Below are 20,023 nucleotides of genomic sequence, written 5' to 3' on the forward strand. Positions count from 1 at the left end.
TCTAGTACCGGGTATGAACACCCTATAGTCATTACATTACAAGTTAGAACATTGACATCTGATGATATTGATAGTTTGTTGATATATACATTAAACTTAAGAATTGTGAAAACTCACTGCTAGTAAAAAAAATTTCCAAGTGATACAACATTGTAATAGAGATACACACTTCTTGTTTGATAGACATCACAGACAGACAATTTTAACTTCATTACCAGCATGTGCGGGGGAATTACTTATTTAGTCCAAATTTCAAGTTCATATGACCTTTACAAGCTTCACAAGTTTAGTTTATTGTATTTAATTAATGATGACGTACCATACAGCATGTCTGTTTAATATGTAACTACCAGAAATTTTGTGACTAACTGGAACTCTGTATACGTAGTGTAGTGTAGTGTAGTGTAGTGTAGTGTAGTGTAGTGTAGTGTACGTCAAAATGGTATATATGTATTTTGTATGATCAAACATCATGATGTTAATTTCTAAAATATAACAATGATATTGTACATTGACTGACACTTATCAATATCAATATGCATTCTATTTTTTAGTATTTGCACCCTTTTTTTACAGACTTGATACAAGGGAAGTGGTCATTGTAAGGTGTACAACAGGAAACTGATCAAAGGTAGCCATCACAGGTTCACTGTACGACTAGAGCATGGCTGTTAGTAGAGCCAAATCGTCAACAAATTACACAGCCAGTAATCAAGACAATGAAAACTCAAGAGATGGAGACATTAACAGCAATGTAAAAACTTCTAAACTTGCAGTAGATGGAGACGACATTGACATGAAAATGAATGAAGTTGAAAATGATTCGGTACCAATGCGTAAAAGTTACCGAGTTGAAAGACCAGTCTACTCACAGGATGAATTCCATAGCATGTACAAGGAGTCACCAATTGAGTATATTCCATACAAAGAGAGAATCAAGAAGAAGTTTAGCAAATGTACATGCAGTGGGCATTGTTGTAAGGGTTGTGTTACATCAGGTTTACCAATTTTAGACTGGTTACCTAAATATAGTGTCAGCAAGCAACTTGTAGGTGACTTAATCTGTGGTTGTACAGTGGCAGCAATGAATATCCCTCAAGGCAAGTGTGATGATTTTTAAAAATACATGTAGTAGCATTGTAGGTAACATAAATTCCACAAGAGGTCATTCATGCAAATTTCTGGGTTTTTTTTCCTCATACATGCATACTTAGCAAAGAAAAGGTGCCTTCTGCCTTTATAGTACAGTTTGATTAGTGGTACTTATACAAGTATTGCTTTGTCATCAACTTCACTGTCATCTTGGTTGATAAAATAGCATCTTAGAAGTCTTTAAAATGAAGCCGTACTGCACTTTGACATATATTCAACCATTTTCAACATTTCCTGCAAGGGTTTATGGGGAAAACAGATTGAAACAGGTGATATAAGGCAGGTGTACTTTAGTGCTATTGTTTTAGCACTTTTCAAATTTGACCAATATAAAACATGAAATAGTAAAAATTGGAAATTTATGTACAATTTGTATGTCATACATTTTAGATGTAAGAGCACCCATACTTATTGTTATGATTCTCATCATAACACCTTTATATGGGTGGGTCGGTCAGTCGGTTAAACATTTTAAAACATTTTGAAAAAATTTAACAAGTACGTGTATATGTACATGTTGGTGATACGTTCATTTCATAATCATACTTTTATAGTCTGAATGACTTAGAAATGACAGTTAAAGTCAGAAGGCAACTTTCTTTGAATTATTTGTTTTATTAAATTTACAAACTTTCAGCAATGAATGATAATTTTTCAGTGGTCTTGGGCTTACCTTCATACATTCTGTGATGGTGTGATATTTTTCAAATCCTGTCGTAGAGGGCAGCATTTTTCGAGTTATTGTTCCAGATTGAAAAAAAATAGAGGGTTGGTCAAGTCTTGAGAAACAGAATAAGTATGGCCACTGTTATGGAAATATAGATTGAAATACAAAAACTTTTTTTTTTCTCTCCACTTTGTTGTCACAGGTATGGCATATGCTCTATTGGCTTCTGTTCCAGCTGTGTATGGTCTTTACCTGTCTATCTTTGGACCTCTGTTCTATGCTTTTACTGGCACATCAAGACAAATGGCTGTTGGTAAGTACATTTATAAACTTACAATAAATGATACTAAAATGTTGTTATTGGATATTTGAAATCAAAGATAGGCAGTAAACTGACAAGAAAATAGACGAAATATCACAAACCAGATGATTGATTGTGATATGTATATGTATTGATTACATTTATACATCATTCTCAGTTTTATGCAAAGGTGGAAAATCAAGACTTTCAAACAGTTTCGGGAAAGATTGGAAAATTGTTTTATTATGAATTTGAAATTATTGGTGGTTTTTTTTTTTATCTTGTAGGAACTTTTGCTGTGGTTAGCATGATGGTAGGATCAGCAGTAGAGAAAGCAGTTCCTTTAGAAGATCCATCAGATAGTTCAAGTTTAAATTCAGACAATTCTACTTCTGCCCCAGGTGGATGGGATAGAGAACAAGAGTTGATAACAGCAGCTGTGTCATTGGCACTCTTGGTTGGAATGATTCAGGTAGGCATTCTTGGTTGGAATGATTCAGGTAGGCATTCTTGGTTGGAATGGTTCAGGCATAGGCATTCTTGGTTGGAATGGTTCAGGTAGGTTTACAGTGACACTGGCATTCTCACCACTAAAAACATAAGTTTTCTTACTCTGGAGTCATATCTTGTAATACTGGTCGTTAGGAACTGATGCCAGAGGGTAAATAATTTACCTGTGTGTATTTTAGTTGAATCACTCACTGAGCTTCTTCAACTCTTATTGTATCTGGTTCATTAATGACATTACTTGTCATGACCTCAGGAGGGTGTTGTATACTACCAGCTGTATATCCATCCCCTTGTCCCTGTTATTTAAACTGACATACAACCCCCTCCTGCAGTCATATGACATGTCGTAATGTCACTGAATCATATACAATTAAACAGGTCAAGAAGGCTGAATGATTTTAGCCAAGTCCAGGTCTAAAATTGTTTAGTCTCTGGGTTCAGAACTTCAACAAGATCACATTCTAGATTGGAGTGATTCAGGTAGGTATATGATGTAGATATCACCTGTGTAGTTTTCTAAAGAATTACATCATCGGACCTAAATGAATGGCAAAAATTGGTGTTTTTTTTGTTATTTTTTACAGTTAACGTTGGGTCTTTTACGTCTCGGCTGGATCACTATCTATTTCTCAGATCCTTTCATCAGAGGTTACACCACTGGTGCAGCTCTTCATGTCTTCTCAAGTCAGATTGATGATTTACTGGGACTAGATATTCCCAGTTATTATGGTGCCTTTAACCTTCTTTATGTAAGTCTGTCAGATAATGGCAAATTTCTTGGTTCACATTGCTGTTTTCACTTTAAATAATTAAGTTATACTATACTAGCAACAATTAAAGACTTTTTCTCAGAGAAATAGTATTAATTTACTCCCTAATATTTTTTCTTTATTCAGCTTCGGAAAATACAAGTGACATATTATGGGCTGGCCAGCCTTGCCACTAGATTAGTAGTGACAAAAACCTGAGTATTTTCTGGCTGAATATAGAAAAATAGTGGAAACTATGAATATAGTGTTACCACCACAAACTTGATTGAAGTAAAAATGGGGGAAAAGTTTAAAGAATTTTTGAACATTTTGATTTTTGCTTCAAGTGCTGCAGAACCAAGACAGCTGCTAGTTATCATGATATAAGATAATCTGTAATTAAATCTTGTGTTTTCTTTTTGAATGCATACAACTTGGCCTGCATGTGGTGTATTAGGTTATGTATTCTTATTTGTGAAATTAGTTGAGCTTGAAATCAAAAGTAAAAATTAACCAAACAAAATAATCCCAAATTCTTATATATTTTGTTTGTTTGTTTGTTTGTTTGTTTGTTTGTTTATTGATTGATTGATTGATTGATTTATTGATTGATTGATTGATTGAAACTTCCTTTAAAGAGGGTTAAAAATCATGCATATATCCAGTCTCCCCCCCCCCCCCCCCACCCCCCCAGGACTGTCTAAGATTAAAGTGACCATATGGATGAGGATTGGGTATTTATTTTGGATTTTTAATTTACAAAACAATTTCATCTTGGCTTCCTACTTTAAAAATCAATGTGAAACAACCTGGACCAAGTCTGTCTGTAATTCAATAAGTTATTTTTTAAGTATATTGACAAACATTTTACACATTTATTAATCTTTTGCAATTTATTGAGTTACAAACATGGACTTGGCATAAATGCTGTTTGACATTGATTTTTCAAGTAGGAAGCCATGATAAAATTGTTTTGTAAATTAAAAATCTAAAATGAATACCCAATCCTCATTCATATGGCCACTTTAAGGAAACAGACAACTTTATACACATTATTATTATGGGCCACCCTAAGAAAACAGCTAACTATACACACATTATGGCCACCTTAATTAAGGAAACAGACAACTTTATATACAATATTCATTGTGTAAAAAGGCTCAAAATTGTACCATAACATATGTTAGATGCAAACCTTTGGTTTTTATGTTATGTTACAGAAATAACGAGACATGCTATACTGTAATGGGTGACCATTGTATATGTTACAGAAGTATTGCACATTGTGACTAACATGCAACAGTGGCCATTCTGGTTTTTAGGAGAGGTTATGTTATACTTCTGTCTGTCTGTCTGTCTGTCTGTCTGTCTGTCTGTCTGTCTGTCTGTCTGTCTGTCTGTCTGTCTGTCTGTCTGTCTGTTGACACAATATCTCAAAAACTACTACATTGATTCTAATGAAACTTGCTACACATCTGCAAGATGGTAATGACAAGAACTGATTAGATTTTAGTAAATATCTAATGAACATTAATTAGTCATTGCATAATTAATGTTTTTTGTGTTATATGTTGCAGAAATACCGTGACATCGTGACACACATGGACTACTGTAACAGTGTGACCATTATGTTGTCTATATGCTGCATTATCTTCTTGATCATTATGAAAACAATAGAGAAGAAAAATAAGAAGCGTTTGAGAGGGTATCCATTAGGTGCAGAATTGATATTGGTAAGTAATTGCTGTATTAGACTGAGATGTTCAGTTCCTGCATGTTTTGTATTTACTGGGGGGGGGGGGGGGGGGGGGGGGGGGGGGCTACTCACCAGAGCTGGCCACTGGTACGCCCCCAGGATCTGAGGGCATAAATGTGTATATTAGGGCTGTGATATATGGTGTGAAAAGAATCAACTTGTGTTATTATGTTTTTTTCTTCAGAATAATGTCCTATCAATCAAACCATCTGAAAACTACATCATCACTTCAATCATTGCACAAACTCTATAGTTGTGCTACAACACAATTGACATTTTTTTTATTCCAGTTAGATTTACCAAAATAGATCAGGTATTACTCTTTTTTGTACTGTATATTACATGTATACAGTGTAAGTTTCACCTGCCTGACAAATATACTCCAAGTTTTCCTATGTGAAGCAGTGGTATAACAGAATGTGTATATTTAGGCAGCACTCTTACAAAGGTTTACCTATAGAACTTCTATAGAATTCTGCAGTGGTAGGACAAAATGTGTACACTTAGGTATATCAAGCTTACTAATATTTATGTATAGAAATCTATAGAATTCTAAAGTATTTCTATGCAGTATATTGAGGCATGACATATCAGTCTTACAAATATTTATACCTATAGAACTTCTATAGAATTCTAAAGAATTTCTGTAAATCATTTGATAAAAGATTACTACACATTTCAGTATGAATTCAGTAGAATTCTAGTGATTGAAATTCTTTTAGAAGTTCTGCAGGCTTCTCAGTTATTTTATTTTCAATTACTTGCAATGTGTGAAGATGAAACAGATAAAATGTGTTGATTAGTAAAAAACGAAATGTTGTGTATTTTGTTGTAGGTAATCGCAGGTGCTCTAACTTCTTGGGGTTTGTCCTTGGCAGACTACGGGGTTGATGTTATTGGTGACATTCCAACTGGGTAAGATAGCTAAAGCTGTAAATATGAAGTTTTAGATAAACAATAGCTGAATTGCTCCACCAAAGTTCAACACAAGTTGGTCAAATAAATTAAAGGAATACTATTAAAAAAATGAAGAATTTGTCATAATACATCAACGGTACATGGAATGACAAGGATGCTTCAGTTGGGTTTGATTGATTGTTTGTTTGTTTGTTTGTTTTATTTGTTGGTTGGTTGGTTGGTTGGTTTGTTTGTAAAAAATGTAAAATTTCAAAACTAGATTTGGTGGGACTGTGTCTAGGGGTGTTAATTTTGATGGAGAAAATATTCATGACGTCATTAGTGATATGCAAATTAGGTCTTCACTTTGAAAATCTTACAATCCAAAATGATTTGACATGTTAGTCTGAAACTTGTCAGTGATGTCTTTGGGCATGCTTAAATGAAGAATTGCCCATGGTGGTTACTTTGTAGACTTTTAATGTGTAGTCAGTTGTGCTGCAATGCCAATGGCACTTTCTATTTCAAAAGTGATGTGGCTATCAAGTTTTCATCAAGTTGACAAAAATTGTAAATTTCTTACTCTGCTAAAATGTTTGTGCACCAATTAAACTATGTTCACAGTATACATTAGGTATTGAAGCAACAAGTGTCTCTAGTGAGTATCACTGTGACCTCAGACCACGAAAAGATTGGGTCTTAGCTGTGACTGAGAGCAGTATATTTAGTAAACACAGTTATAAATAAATGTATTTTTCTTTGTTGTAGTTTACCACCTCCTAAGCCCCCTGGTACAACATACATGTCATCTCTCATCAGTGATGCTATTGCCATAGCGATTGTGTCTTTTGCTGTATCTGTTGCCATAGGATCATTATTTGCTCAAAAGAGGAATTATAAGATAGATCCAAACCAAGTAAGTGGTCATATTGCTCACTTGAAGGGGAACACCAATCCAGGCCCAACTTTGGGTACAGAAGAATCATTTTATAATTTGATATCACCTACATTATGCGAGATTCCAGAGAGAAACACCAGTTTGAAGTTTGGGAATTGTGCTCTATCATATGGGCTACATTGCCTCATTGGAGTCAGCGAAAATACACATGTTATGGGTGAACAATAAAAGATTTGTGTTGTTATGATTTTCACTGAAGGATTAATATGCATTTAGAAGTCAGAAATATTCATTCTACAACTCAATGTCACCATATTTTCATGTAGATCACATGACATTCTATGATAAAACTAGGATTTATCTAGCAACAAATTCTGTAAAATTTGTTTTAGTCCCACTATGTATCCTGGATGACATGAAAATATCAGTGTTACTATTATCTCTGTAGAGTTCTAGATTAGGACACATAAACATTGAGGTTTAGTGACTAGAATATATTATTTATACTTGAGTTTAGTCTGTAAGGTAAGGTACGCCATGACGGGGCGCCCTCAAACATCGGCCAACCCCTAACAGGAGAGAGGAGTCCGGTGAGGGCGAAACGTCATGACGTATCTTACAGTCTAACTTGTGTTGAGACGTCTGAGTATTGAATCTTGGCAGTTATATACACATATTAATGTTATACTGCCCTCGTTTACATCACAGGAATTAAATGCGTATGGAGCTACAAATATACTGGGTTCATTTTTTTCTTGTTATCCGGCATGCTGTTCACTATCACGTAGTTTGGTACAAGAAAGTAGTGGAGGTTCCACTCAGGTATGGATCCTTTAGATATGACAATTTCTAGTCAAGGTCTGGGAGTGGGAGAGGTTTTTTTTTTTTTCATAGTTATGGTGGTTGAATCACAGTACGCCACTATTTTGCCCACAATTTTCTAATTTTCAATTTTCTAATTGTATTTATATCCATTCCTAATGGGCTGAAAGCTAAAAACAGAAGTCACTTTTTACATGTCTGTCTAGGGGTTTTGCACTGAACAAGTTATATCAACTCAGAGGTGAATCAACCATTTCAGATTATTGTATCCATTTATATTTTTGTAATCTTTGCTCTGTAAAAATAAAGCAATATGGAGATGTGTGCAATTAACAAGATATGTAAAGATACATTTTTATAGAAATAATTATCTTTTCTTTCCTTCTAGCTTGCTGGGATTGTCAACAGTGTTTTGATTCTCATCATATTAGTTGTGCTTGCTCCACTCTTTGAGCCCCTCCCAAAGGTAAGCAGTAACCATTCATTTGTATCTGAACTGTATTTGATGGTAACATGTGACACGTACTCCAATGGCAAATGTGTGTGTGTGTGTGTGTGTGTGTGTGTGTGTGTGTGTGTGTGTGTCTCTCTCTCTCTCTCTCTCACTCTCTCTCTCTCTCCCTCTCTCTCTCAAACTCAAACTCAAACTCTCTCAAACTCTCTCTCAAACTCTTCCTTTCAAACTTTTAGTTTCAGAAAATATCTACTAGTTGGTTTTTCTAACTGTATGTTTTCTTCCAGTGTGTTTTGGCTGCTATCATAGTTGTTGCATTGAAGGGTATGTTCAGACAATTTTTGGACCTCCCTAAACTTTGGAAGTACGACTTCATAGATTTTGTAAGTTTGCAATATTTTCACAAACACAAAAAGACACAATATATTCTTTATTCTGAATAGTGCAAATAGATAGTTAGTATTTATTCATAAAAAAGTAAAAAATGTTAATAATGACGGAAATTATACAATTTACGTTGTCACATTACACCCATCCCCATACACAGAATGAAAGCATTTAACTAATGAACAAACAAAAGAACCACATAGTTCTGTCGTTGTAGGCGCTCTTTACATTGTACCATATGCATGTAAAGTGATGATTAGAGCATGTATCATTCTACAATGGGAAATCAGTGACAAGTGACACAACAACAAAATTGATAATGAGCAACAATATGCAAGTAGTTGATGGATACAACAACTTCAGATTGTGTAATTCATAAGTTTTTGTTGATGTATGATAAATACATAATGCAATGAATTTACATAGAGTTACTAGTGAATGCATAATTGAAAACACATCCTGAAGTACACCTTTTTTTATAATGATAATTCATGGCAGAATGTTTGGTGGTTCACTGCCAATACATAGTAGGAAAATTCACAAACTGCATAGTGGTAAAATTGTACAATGCGCTTTTTTTCTATTTGATTGCAGAATGTTTGGTGGTTTACATGTTTAGCTGTGTTCCTGTTTGATGTTGATCTTGGTCTTGTCATTGGTTTAGCATTTGCTTTGTTTGTGGTTGTATGGCGAACCCAAGAACCATTCTGTACTCTCCTAGGACGTATCCCTGGAACTGACCTATATCAAGACATACATAGCTACTCTACAGTAAGTTGATAGCAATTTAGAATGTGCAAATGTTTCACTCAATGTTATGATTGTGGTGTGTGTGTGTGTGTGTGTGTGTGTGTGTGTGTGTGTGTGTGTGTGTGTGTGTGTGTGTGTGTGTGTGTGTGTGTGTGTGTGTGTGTGTGGCTGTGTGTGTGTGTGTGTGTGTGTGTGTATGCGTGTGTGCATGCGTGTGTGCGTGCATGTGTGTGTGTGCGTGCATGTATATATGTGTTTTTGTATGTATATATGTGTGTGTATGTGTGTGTGTGAACTTTGATAAGATCTAACACAAGATGTATCCATAGATCCAATCTTTATCAAAACATACCACAGAAAGACATAGAAACTATGAATGAACAAATAATTCACTCAGAGTCTAAGATTTTTTTAATTCAATTTTATTTTTTAAATTTTTTTGCAGATGATAAAATGATGGTAATTGAATCAAGCATTTTACTGTGTAATGATGTATTTGCATAACAATAAATATATCAATAAATATGAAATACATGAATTTTTTTTTTTTATGAATCTTCAACCACTGATTATATCATCTTGTTAAAAATACCATGGTTACCTTTCTGGAAAATCTATCACATTACGGATTTCATCCATCTTATGAAATTATTTATTATTATATTATAGCATTACCAATTCCAGTGAATTTTGTGACGTCATCGCTGTACATTATTACTGATAATGTACTCCATTATTGGGCATCGCAGCACTGGAACGAGCATAACAATACAAGCTTATGTACATACGTGTGTCGCTATGATTAGTATTCAGCTTCCAGGCTGAACATGGCAGACGATGTTCAGCACTGTGTATATTATACGTTGTTTTGAGTTTCTCGGTCTACAAATTCACTGGAATTGGCAAAACTATAAAATAATAACAATAATGTACGCCCTCCCAGTCCATAATGGACTCAAGCAAACTTTGCACTCCATAATGGGCTCGGCTGTCGCCTCGCCCATTATGTCGTTCAAAGTTTGTTTGAGTCCATTATGGGCTGGGACGGCGTACATTGTTGTTTAAATAATTAGAATTTATTGTACATGACATAATAACACTTTTTGATCATCTGCATTTTGTTATTTTGAATATTCAGGAGTTTTTTGGCATTTGGTAGTACTTAGTACAAAAGCAGACATCTGTTGTTCTCTGTGAAAATAAGACTTGTTGTTTTTTACACATAGGCCAAAGAAATTCCAGGTATGAAGATATTCCATATGCAGGGTTCTCTGTATTTTGCTAATACAGATCATTTCAAGAAAAGGGTTAAGAAATTGACCAAAGTGAATCCACTAAAAATACTACAAGTCAGAGCAGAGTTTGATTTACAGAAAGAAAAGGAAGAACAACGAATAAAGGCAGAAATGAAGAAAAATGGAGAAAGCATTGAAGTTCAAGTTCCAAATGATCAAATACAGGTATTTTTGATATTATGTCTTGCATTTGTTATCCATACTGTCACCCCACATCAATCCCACTGCCTGCTCCAGATGATAAAGTACAGGTACCTGTTACTATCTTGCATTATCCATACCATCACCTCACCTCATTCCAACCACACCCCCTAAGTTCAAGATGATAAATACAGGTATACATGTTACTATCCTTCATTATCTATACCATCAACCACACTCCCTAAGTTCAAAATGATAAAGTACAGGTACCTGTTACTCTCTTCCATTATCTATACCATCAACCCACCTCAACCCCCACCACACCCCCTAAGTTCAAGATGATAAATACAGGTATACCTGTTACTCTCGTCCATTATCCGTACCATCACCCATCACACTCCCTAAGTGCAAGATGATAAAGTACAGGTACCTGACAGTTACTATCCTCCGTTATCCATACAATCACCCCATCTCCAGCAACAATAACATCAGCATGAATGACAAGTATTGTTCAAGGTATCATCTGTAAGTAAACAGAATCACTGAGGTTCGTATTATTGTGGCAAGGGGAGGGACAGAGTTAGTTATTGAATTTTAAATTTGAAAAAAAAAATGACACGTATGTTCCTGTATGTGACAACATGACATTTTAAGATATATCATTTAGTAGTGTGTGTTTTTGCTGTATTCACACTTTGACTACATTTTGATGATATTGAGAAAGTTTTTTACTGCAATCCCTTGCCAAAATACACTATACTTAAAGTATTTGAAGTATACTTGATATCCATGCAATTTTATTGAACTGCTACTTTATTGGTCTGTGTACAAATCACAGAGATTTGATTTTACACATTGAAGGTGTTTCATTTTTATTATTTTGCTATGTCAATCATGTAACCTCAGAAACTAGTTTAGGTTACAATATATTTTCATTTCTCTTTTAATAGGACGATGCTACAAATACTACCACCAACAGTGAGTTACGCACTCCAATGGGTCATGTAGTCAGCGATGATTGGACGCACGATGGCACTCTAACTGAACCACATGAAGACGATGCTGAATTTCATAGTGCTAGAGTTGAACAGCCTGCATTCTATGAAGATACTGATGATGACAATAGTGATAACCAGGAACTGATAAACAATGCATCTCCACATGATCAGCCGTATATACATACTATTATTATTGACTGTGGTCCATTTAATTTCATTGATGCAACTGGTTTAGCAGGGTTGGTGCAGCTCTTTAATGAGTACAAAAAAGTTGGCATTAAACTCTTACTGGCACAACCTAAAAGTAAGTCAGAAATAGAAATAGTCAACAGTAGGTGTGCAATTAATCTATGTAACGGTAATACCATTAGTGTTGGCTCGAGGCCAAGCTCCAAGAGTTGATGCTTGGCGTCCGACATGGTTAAGATTCGAAATCAAAAGTTTCTATAGACAGAGATAAAGCAAGTGTCTTGACCACTGCGATACAGATAGTGGAATGATGATCACAGATCAGAATATGCAAGTTTCCTCCATAGAGGGCTCACTATCTTACCAAGTCTTAAATTCCTCATACATGTCTCTACTTCTAAATGTTACCTATATTTTTCTGAAGGTAATAAGCACTTAGGACTCATGAGTATTCATTGTTCATCTAACACACATTCAGGTCTGCTAAAGACCCACCGCTAAAACAATAGTGGTGAAAAAAGATTTCAGTTGGCAACCAAGTGAAATCATGTGAAGTGAAATCATGAAATGGCTCTTCAGAATCCAAAGTTGATGAAACTACCATTATTTCCCAGAGTAGTGCTCCTTTTCTTTTCAACAAGTGAAATAATCACTCTGGAGACATTTTGACCATGATTGAAAGCTAAATTGTTCTTCATCAAGGTGAACTGCCAGTGTGTTGTATGTTGGAAATTTATACTACTTATATTTAGCAAGCTGATGAATATGTTTGATATATATGTTTAATGACTGTCATACTTTAGTTTGGAATACATAGCAACGTGATTGACATAAATATGATGAATCTCAGCAGAAGTACTATTATAAAGTAATATGACAGAACCCCGTGATGTGAGAGTGCAAGTGTTGTGTACTCGGGGTATTTGCACGAGTGCTTGCAGTGTTCTCTGTGCCCTTAAGAAGTTAAAGTGCATCAGAAAACACTGCAAGCACAAGTACAAATACCCATGCGTACCCACACTGGAACTCACGTAGCATGGGGTTCTGTTATTATATTACATATGTTTATCCGAAAAAAATTCTGTAAAAATGACACTATGGGATTACACACTTTCATGTAGAACGAATGATCGTGTCTTCATTTGCATATTATTTGCATGAAGGTATGCAATAAGGTTTTTGGTATTGCACTGCAGTGGAAATACCACTAGTATGTGTGTGCACTGGTGCAAGTAATCACTGGTATACATATGTAATAATTAGTGTACTTGTTTGATGTATTGTTATAAATACAACTGAAGACATAGAGTGAATACAAGGAGTGAAATGAATCGTGCTGAAAGTGATAATGTAACCACGTAACATATTTTTAACATCTTGGTATTTCAGGACGGGTACGTGAAACTTTAACTAATGGTGATTTCTATGAGAAAGTCACTAGTCTAGGACAGAAGTGTGTATTCCTGACTGTACATGATGCTGTCCTGCATGCAGTTGATGACGACAACATTATGGACCATGAGGTAACTTATACAAAAAATATCACTTTATCTAAACCTTAATGATGAGTTGGATGTATGGGTTAAATGGAGGTGATCTGTTAGGGAAAGTACAATATCGTATTATCAACCAACATGCAGGGAAAGTTAAAAATGATATATATTGCAATGACGTAAAAAGATAAAGTCCAGTCAGACTTCTTTCTGCCTTCAGTACATTTGTATTGATTACTTCTATCAACCTACATTGTAATTGTTTGGTGATCACCTTGGTAACATATTCAACTTTGAAAGCCCCACTGCACTTGACATTTTGTCCAGCCATTTTGAGGATTTCCATCAAAGGTTTATGGGAAATCTCTTGTGATGATGTCATTTTTACTTCATTTCTTTGTCTTGTCAAAGACAAAGGTAATCAATCACCTGTCTTGTTTTAAGAAATTCTTGTTTGTATCTCTTGATTTTTTTAAAGTTGTTTATTGTCATCACAAAGTTGTTGTTATCAGTTGATGAACTTCCGTATTAATTAGCTGAGTTGTATTTCGATTTTATTTCTTTCAGATCCATGTGTCCAACACAGATGGCCAGATCAAAGCTCATATACACAATGTTGTAGAGGACCAAATTGAAAGTCTAACACCTATACCTATAGATGTACCTATGAAAGTAGTTGCTGCCAGTGGCCCAGAGCAAGATACAGCTTTTTAAGATCTAGTAGAGTGATTTTGTCAAAAACTATAGATTCCCGTCATGAAATGCAGAGACTATTAAATCACATAGGAGTGAAAACAGCTAAGACCATTGTGTCCCATGCATGACAACAGTCTGTTTTCTTGATTTAGTTGTCGGTCACCAATTATCAGTCTGTCAATGTGTCGCCCTCAATAGTGTAGGCTTTCAATTCCTTCTTTTTTTTTGGGGGGGGGGTAGATTTGTCTTAAAACTTGTGTCACCATTCTGTTGGGCACTATACCTAAAAGCAAAAATCCACAAAATTTCATCTTTTTTTCAATTTTAACATGTAGAATTTGTTAACTACACTTTTTTTTTACCTTGTCTATTCATATCATAACATTGTCAGAAATTATGCGGTGGATATTTGTCTTTCTTTCTACCTGTCTGTCAACTTGCATTTTTACATTTTTGTGTCTCAGTTAGTTATTTTGAGATCTTTGAAGCTGTTCATCTCTTGGTAAATAATTCAAATTTTCTAAGATTTGGATTGTAATGTCCTTGACTGTCCAAATTTTGATGTCAACTTTTACCTTTTTGGTCAATATTGGTAATTTAGAATACGAATCATCAAATTTTATTGACAATGTTTTTTGCCTTTTGAAAATATTTCTCTGTTTTTCCTGAAAAATACAAATACATTTGTATCATAAAAGTGATGTTTTGATTTCTAACCAACTTGTTGATGTATTAGCAGTTTCATTCAAAATGAACCCAACATTTCCCAAACCATGTCAGTATATTTTACTTTTCTGTTGACATTCAAAGAGTATTTCCTCTACTTGACAATAAAACCTTTCTCACTGAACCGTTACAATTACTTAATGGTCGGATAACAGAATTTGTGATTCCTGCAACAAACAGGTAATTTCTCAGATATACCTGTAATGGCTTTGTACGATAATGTTATCATTTGCCTGTCTTGGTGGATGAAGAGACAATATCAGTAACTTGCCTGCCTTAATTAGTGGATCAAAACTGAAATTACAAACTCTGTACTAGAACTAGTTGATTATTTTCTTTTCCAATCTAAAACTCGTCTGTTTTTAACAAATTCATTACAGGGTTGATGTTTTCTTCATTTTTCATTCGCAATTTTATTACACCACAAAAATTGATGACATGGATACATTGAAAATTTTTTTTAAAAAGTTTGTTTCCAATTTCCGACCGACTCTAGTTTAAACCTCCAACCATATACATTTTTGCATGTAAAAAAGGTAACAATTTACTTCTGTTTCGGTGTACATCTTCATGCCTTTGCCTCGTCTGTAATACCTTTTTTAAAAAAATTGTATTTGAGAGAGAGAGAGAGAGAGAGAGAGAGAGAGAGAGAGAGAGAGAGAGAGAGAGAGAGAGAGAGAGAGAGAGAGAGAGAGAAAACCAAGTCTTTATTGGAGTTGAAGTAATTTTTAAAAATTTAAAGTAAAATGAAATAAAATTCTTACTGACCCAATTTTCTGAAGTCATGTTATCAGAAACAAATATTTATGTGAGAGAGTTATACATCTATTACATAATACAACATGGAACAACAACTGTAAAGAAGCCAACACAGTCTGAAGATAGAAGAATCTATCAAACTTTATTAAACCTCGGTATTATTACAAATTTACATTGGTCAGATTCAAACCACGTGATCGACTTTAAATAAACTATTGCTAGTGCATCTTGAGACTATTGACTGTACATGCAAACTATTGCTCACTGGTGCCATTGCAACCACTTGACATCATAACAGTGTTGTTTTCCAGCATTCAGCTAGCAAAGGCAAACAGTGAGATGTGGGTGAAACACGCACCTGCTCAAAAATTCATGTGCAAATTGACTAAATGTGCACAGTAGGGACAACCAGGTTGCTATGAATAATGTCATTTCCACATTCAGAGGTTGTTAATGTATGAGATTTGGAAATAAATCATGAAATGGACATTTTTTTTATGTGGTTCACTTGGTGTATTCTTCAACAACATAGCATACTTGATTAGTGTCGGAATGAGCAATGGGTGTAATAAAGATAACAAGTTAATGACGTGCACATGTGAGCAATATCACAATTTTGCCTACCAATGAAGCTACAAGGTCTCTTTACAAAAAGCTAACCGTGTCATATCGCCTTTAAAGACATTGTCATATTTTTGGTAAATATTTTATGCTCTTAGGCATGCAATAAAGTGTCATATTTCTGCCATTTGCTAATGTAGTATTGTTTAATGCTATTAAAAGTCGAACTAGCCAGTATAGCCACCTTTACTGAAAACTACTGTACCAGAATGAAGACTTTATGAAAAGGTATCCGTCAAAGCTCATGAGATATTTCCCTTCAAATTAAAAAAGAAATGTCAAAGTCAGTATGAGAATATTTCCAAATTTGTTGGTTGTCTGTTTATTATTCAAACCTAGTGAAATATATTACAAAATGTCTAATATCATATCATATACGTATTTCAATGTATACATAGCTTTGTGTGATTATACAGTAGCATAACTGTAATGTAGACTTTGTAAAAAAATAATAATACCAATGTTTGTGTAGATATGGAATATTTGATACCAATAAATTCATTTCATTTTTATCAAGGATTTATCTATAGTCTGACCATAAAGTTCCATCTTTCTTTCTTAACCCCCCCCCCCCCCATAATCCCGGTAGTCCATAGAAAATGATGGCTTGGCGTAAAAACATTACACTGTAAATCAATTCCTGCAAACCAGAACATACGTTACTGCTGACTCGACAAAATTGGCACTGTCGTAAAAAGGGCACTACTTTAAGAGGACATTGCGACGATGGCATTAAAGGTGGATATTGATTTACGACTATGTGCAAGTCAACCAGGACAATTGTTTTACCTCCATCCTAATGCTAAATATTCTGTGCACAAGATAAAAAAAAAAGGATTAAAGAATTGAAAATGAAATGGCAGCAAAATGTAAATGATCGCTGCTTTCAATCTGCATATAAAAACTAAAAATTAAAATACATATTTAAGATTGGGAAACGTCTACTTCGTTGCAATTTTTCCTGAAACAATCTCTACATGATACTTTTTCAAGGACTTTATTTGACCCGTTGACCTGTTGTCATTGAATCAATTTAATGTCCATAATCCCTGTGTACGGAGGAGGATGTAATTTGCTATAGCTGGAAGGCACCCATCGATTTGTTTCTACTATAGTTTTTATCGTTCCTTCCAAATGACCCAAAGGGCTACTTGTCAATTCTTGTAAGACAAACACAAGGAGAGTGTATATTGTGTCCGTTTCAATGATGGATTAAACTGCCTACACAAGCCACAAATTGTCAGATTCGTTCCGTGATAAATCACATTCATACTTAGGTGATTGTTTCTTCATTTTGGACTTTGGACAAAAAACTATCAAACACGCACAGTCCGACGGATACAATAGTTAATTACTGTCGATAATCCCCCGTCGTCTCTGTCGGGGTGTATATGCTTTCATGTTCTAATAGTAAATATAATAGGGTGTTGTTCAAGTGTAACACTACGTGTGCGCTACTATACATCTGGTGTTGGAATTCATTTCGGTCACTAGTCGGTGAATATCCATACTGTTCTTTGCCTCTGTCAAAGTTATGGTTGATTTGCAACTAAAAAACTCACTACTGTGTGGTCTTCATGCATGCTAACTTTGAAGTGTAAAGTGACCAATGCCGAGGCCAACTTTCCAAACATGTAATGTAAAAGTGTTTTTTTTTTAAAGAATAAGCTTACACAAGAAAAGATCTTGCTTTTCATAGCGTTTTCAAGATCAAGTTTGGTTTATAAACCATCATTTAGAATTTACGATGTCGTTTTTCTCCTTCGACACTATCAATGAAAATTGAGTGATGTCGGCTCCAAACTGCCCTGATAAACCAACAGGTTTGCTCTCCAAAACATCAAACTTGTGTTTCCTTCCTCCACCTGGTCCAATCATAAACGATCCACATTTATTGGTTTTGAATTCTATTCTCCCAATCCGGTTACCGTCTTGACTTTCCCAGACCATCAACTCTGTCAACTTTTCATCAGGTGTGAACTGGTATGTTTTACATTCCAGTCTGTGGTCACCGACTCGTGTACCTACTGTTTGGCATTGATGGTCCGTCAAAGTAGCCCATATACCCTTTATACATTCATCACTCGCACATATGTCCAGTCGACTAAGTGACTGTCCTTGGTTATAAAGGAGAAAGGGTTTGCCACCGCTGCCTCCGGTACTCCCTAGTATCTTGACGTCGTTGTTATTGGGGTCCATCTCTATCGACTTCTTACTGTATGACTGAAACGGTGATAAAACACATAAGCTTTTGTCCGCTGAGTTTAAATTCTCTATCAGAAATCGATCGCAGTTATTTTTGTGTAACCTGCTACCAACGGGGTCTTGAGGCGTATGGTGCAGCTCAGTGTACAGAGCAGCCCACTGATGCATACCTGATGCGGTTTTTAGCGTACTTTACACCATACCCCTTAGTACAAGTCTAAACAATTTACCATAGTCTTTTTAAACTCTTAAAACATTCATTTCTTTGACATGCATTGTACCATTCCAAGACAAATTGGATCTCTAGATCGGTCCTTCGGGGCGGGCTTTCTGCCAGGAATCGTCCATTCACTACAACCAAAGATCGACTCTTCTATCGTAACGTCTTGAGTCATGACTATTGATTTAGAAGCTTTAGTGAAATACAAAAGAGAGCAGCTGAATCAATGCCAGATATTCCCCACCTTTTCATTTTTTTTCATTCGCAATAACGAAAAAGACTAAAAGTGAAAACTTTACCTTCTTCTCTATTCCCCAACTTATCTTGCTATATGCCTTCACATTAGCACTCGTTTCTTAGCAATGATTCATCTTTTTGTACTACATGTAGTAGTAACATCACAGCCTATTGTACCCCCCCCCCCGTGACTAGTATATTGAATTACATCGCATCGCATCGCAATGCGCTAATCTGCTAAATCACAATGTATTGAAGTCTATCATATCATATTCTAACATGATTTTTTTATGTTGTAATTTATATCCTACGTGACGCAACCATGGCAACGGATATTATAACTTCATCGGCAGAATGCAATAGTAGAGACTAGCCGCAGTTGTGTGGGATCCCTGCCATTACAATTATTTTCTGCTATTACATGTACTGTGTGTTTAATTTGTAGGAAAATGAATATAAATCATATAATAACGCGAGTTCAACCGACAAGTACTGTAAATAGACGTTACTAAATATTTATGATTCTACTCACACTTTTTGTGACTATCATATTTTGTATCAAATTTTTATATCCATTCAATCATACTGTCAATGCGTGTTTTTCCCCCCGTCAAATTAACATATATAGGGCCACCATCCGCGCAGTCGTATCCAGTCATTGAGAACTATATTGAGTGGTGAAAAGGTTTGAAATTAATACTAACTTTGACCTCCGAGGTAGGGAAAAGTTAACGATCTCTGGCTACATGTGCACATGCTGTCACCACCTGCAACTTCATTGACGAATCAGAGATCTCTATCTAAATTGCGATTGAAAACTCCCATAGTCGACACGTTGTCGCAATCAAGCGCTGTTGATTACAGAGAGTAGTTTCGTTTGTATGATAAATAACACGTGGTAATAAAATCCAAACCTGAAGTAAGTAAGTAAGTAAGTAAGTAAGTAAGTAAGTAAGTAAGTAAGTAAGTAAGTAAGTAAGTAAGTAAGTAAGTAAGTAAGTAAGTAAGTAAGTAAGTAAGTAAGTAAGTAAGAAAGAAAGAAAGAAAGAAAGAAAGACTAAGTTTCAGTCGTATCGGGTCTAGTTTGAAGGCCGTCTATT

At 35.1% G+C, this 20,023-nt stretch overlaps 1 protein-coding gene across 1 annotated transcript; it reads left to right on the top strand.

The window, feature by feature from the left end:
• Positions 1-664: 664 nt before the first annotated feature.
• Positions 665-14,173, top strand: LOC144433562 (prestin-like). Its single transcript, XM_078121884.1, has 15 exons — positions 665-1,100; positions 2,022-2,132; positions 2,408-2,592; positions 3,215-3,379; positions 4,957-5,112; positions 5,971-6,050; positions 6,801-6,948; positions 7,639-7,752; positions 8,141-8,218; positions 8,494-8,589; positions 9,188-9,364; positions 10,570-10,803; positions 11,730-12,081; positions 13,356-13,489; positions 14,027-14,173. The coding sequence occupies exons 1-15, from the start codon at positions 665-667 to the stop codon at positions 14,171-14,173; spliced, it is 2,613 nt and encodes an 870-aa protein (XP_077978010.1).
• The last annotated feature ends 5,850 nt before the right edge of the window (positions 14,174-20,023 follow it).

The sequence above is a fragment of the Glandiceps talaboti genome, chromosome 1 (assembly GCF_964340395.1).
Source record: "Glandiceps talaboti chromosome 1, keGlaTala1.1, whole genome shotgun sequence".
NCBI classification, from domain to species: domain Eukaryota; kingdom Metazoa; phylum Hemichordata; class Enteropneusta; family Spengelidae; genus Glandiceps; species Glandiceps talaboti.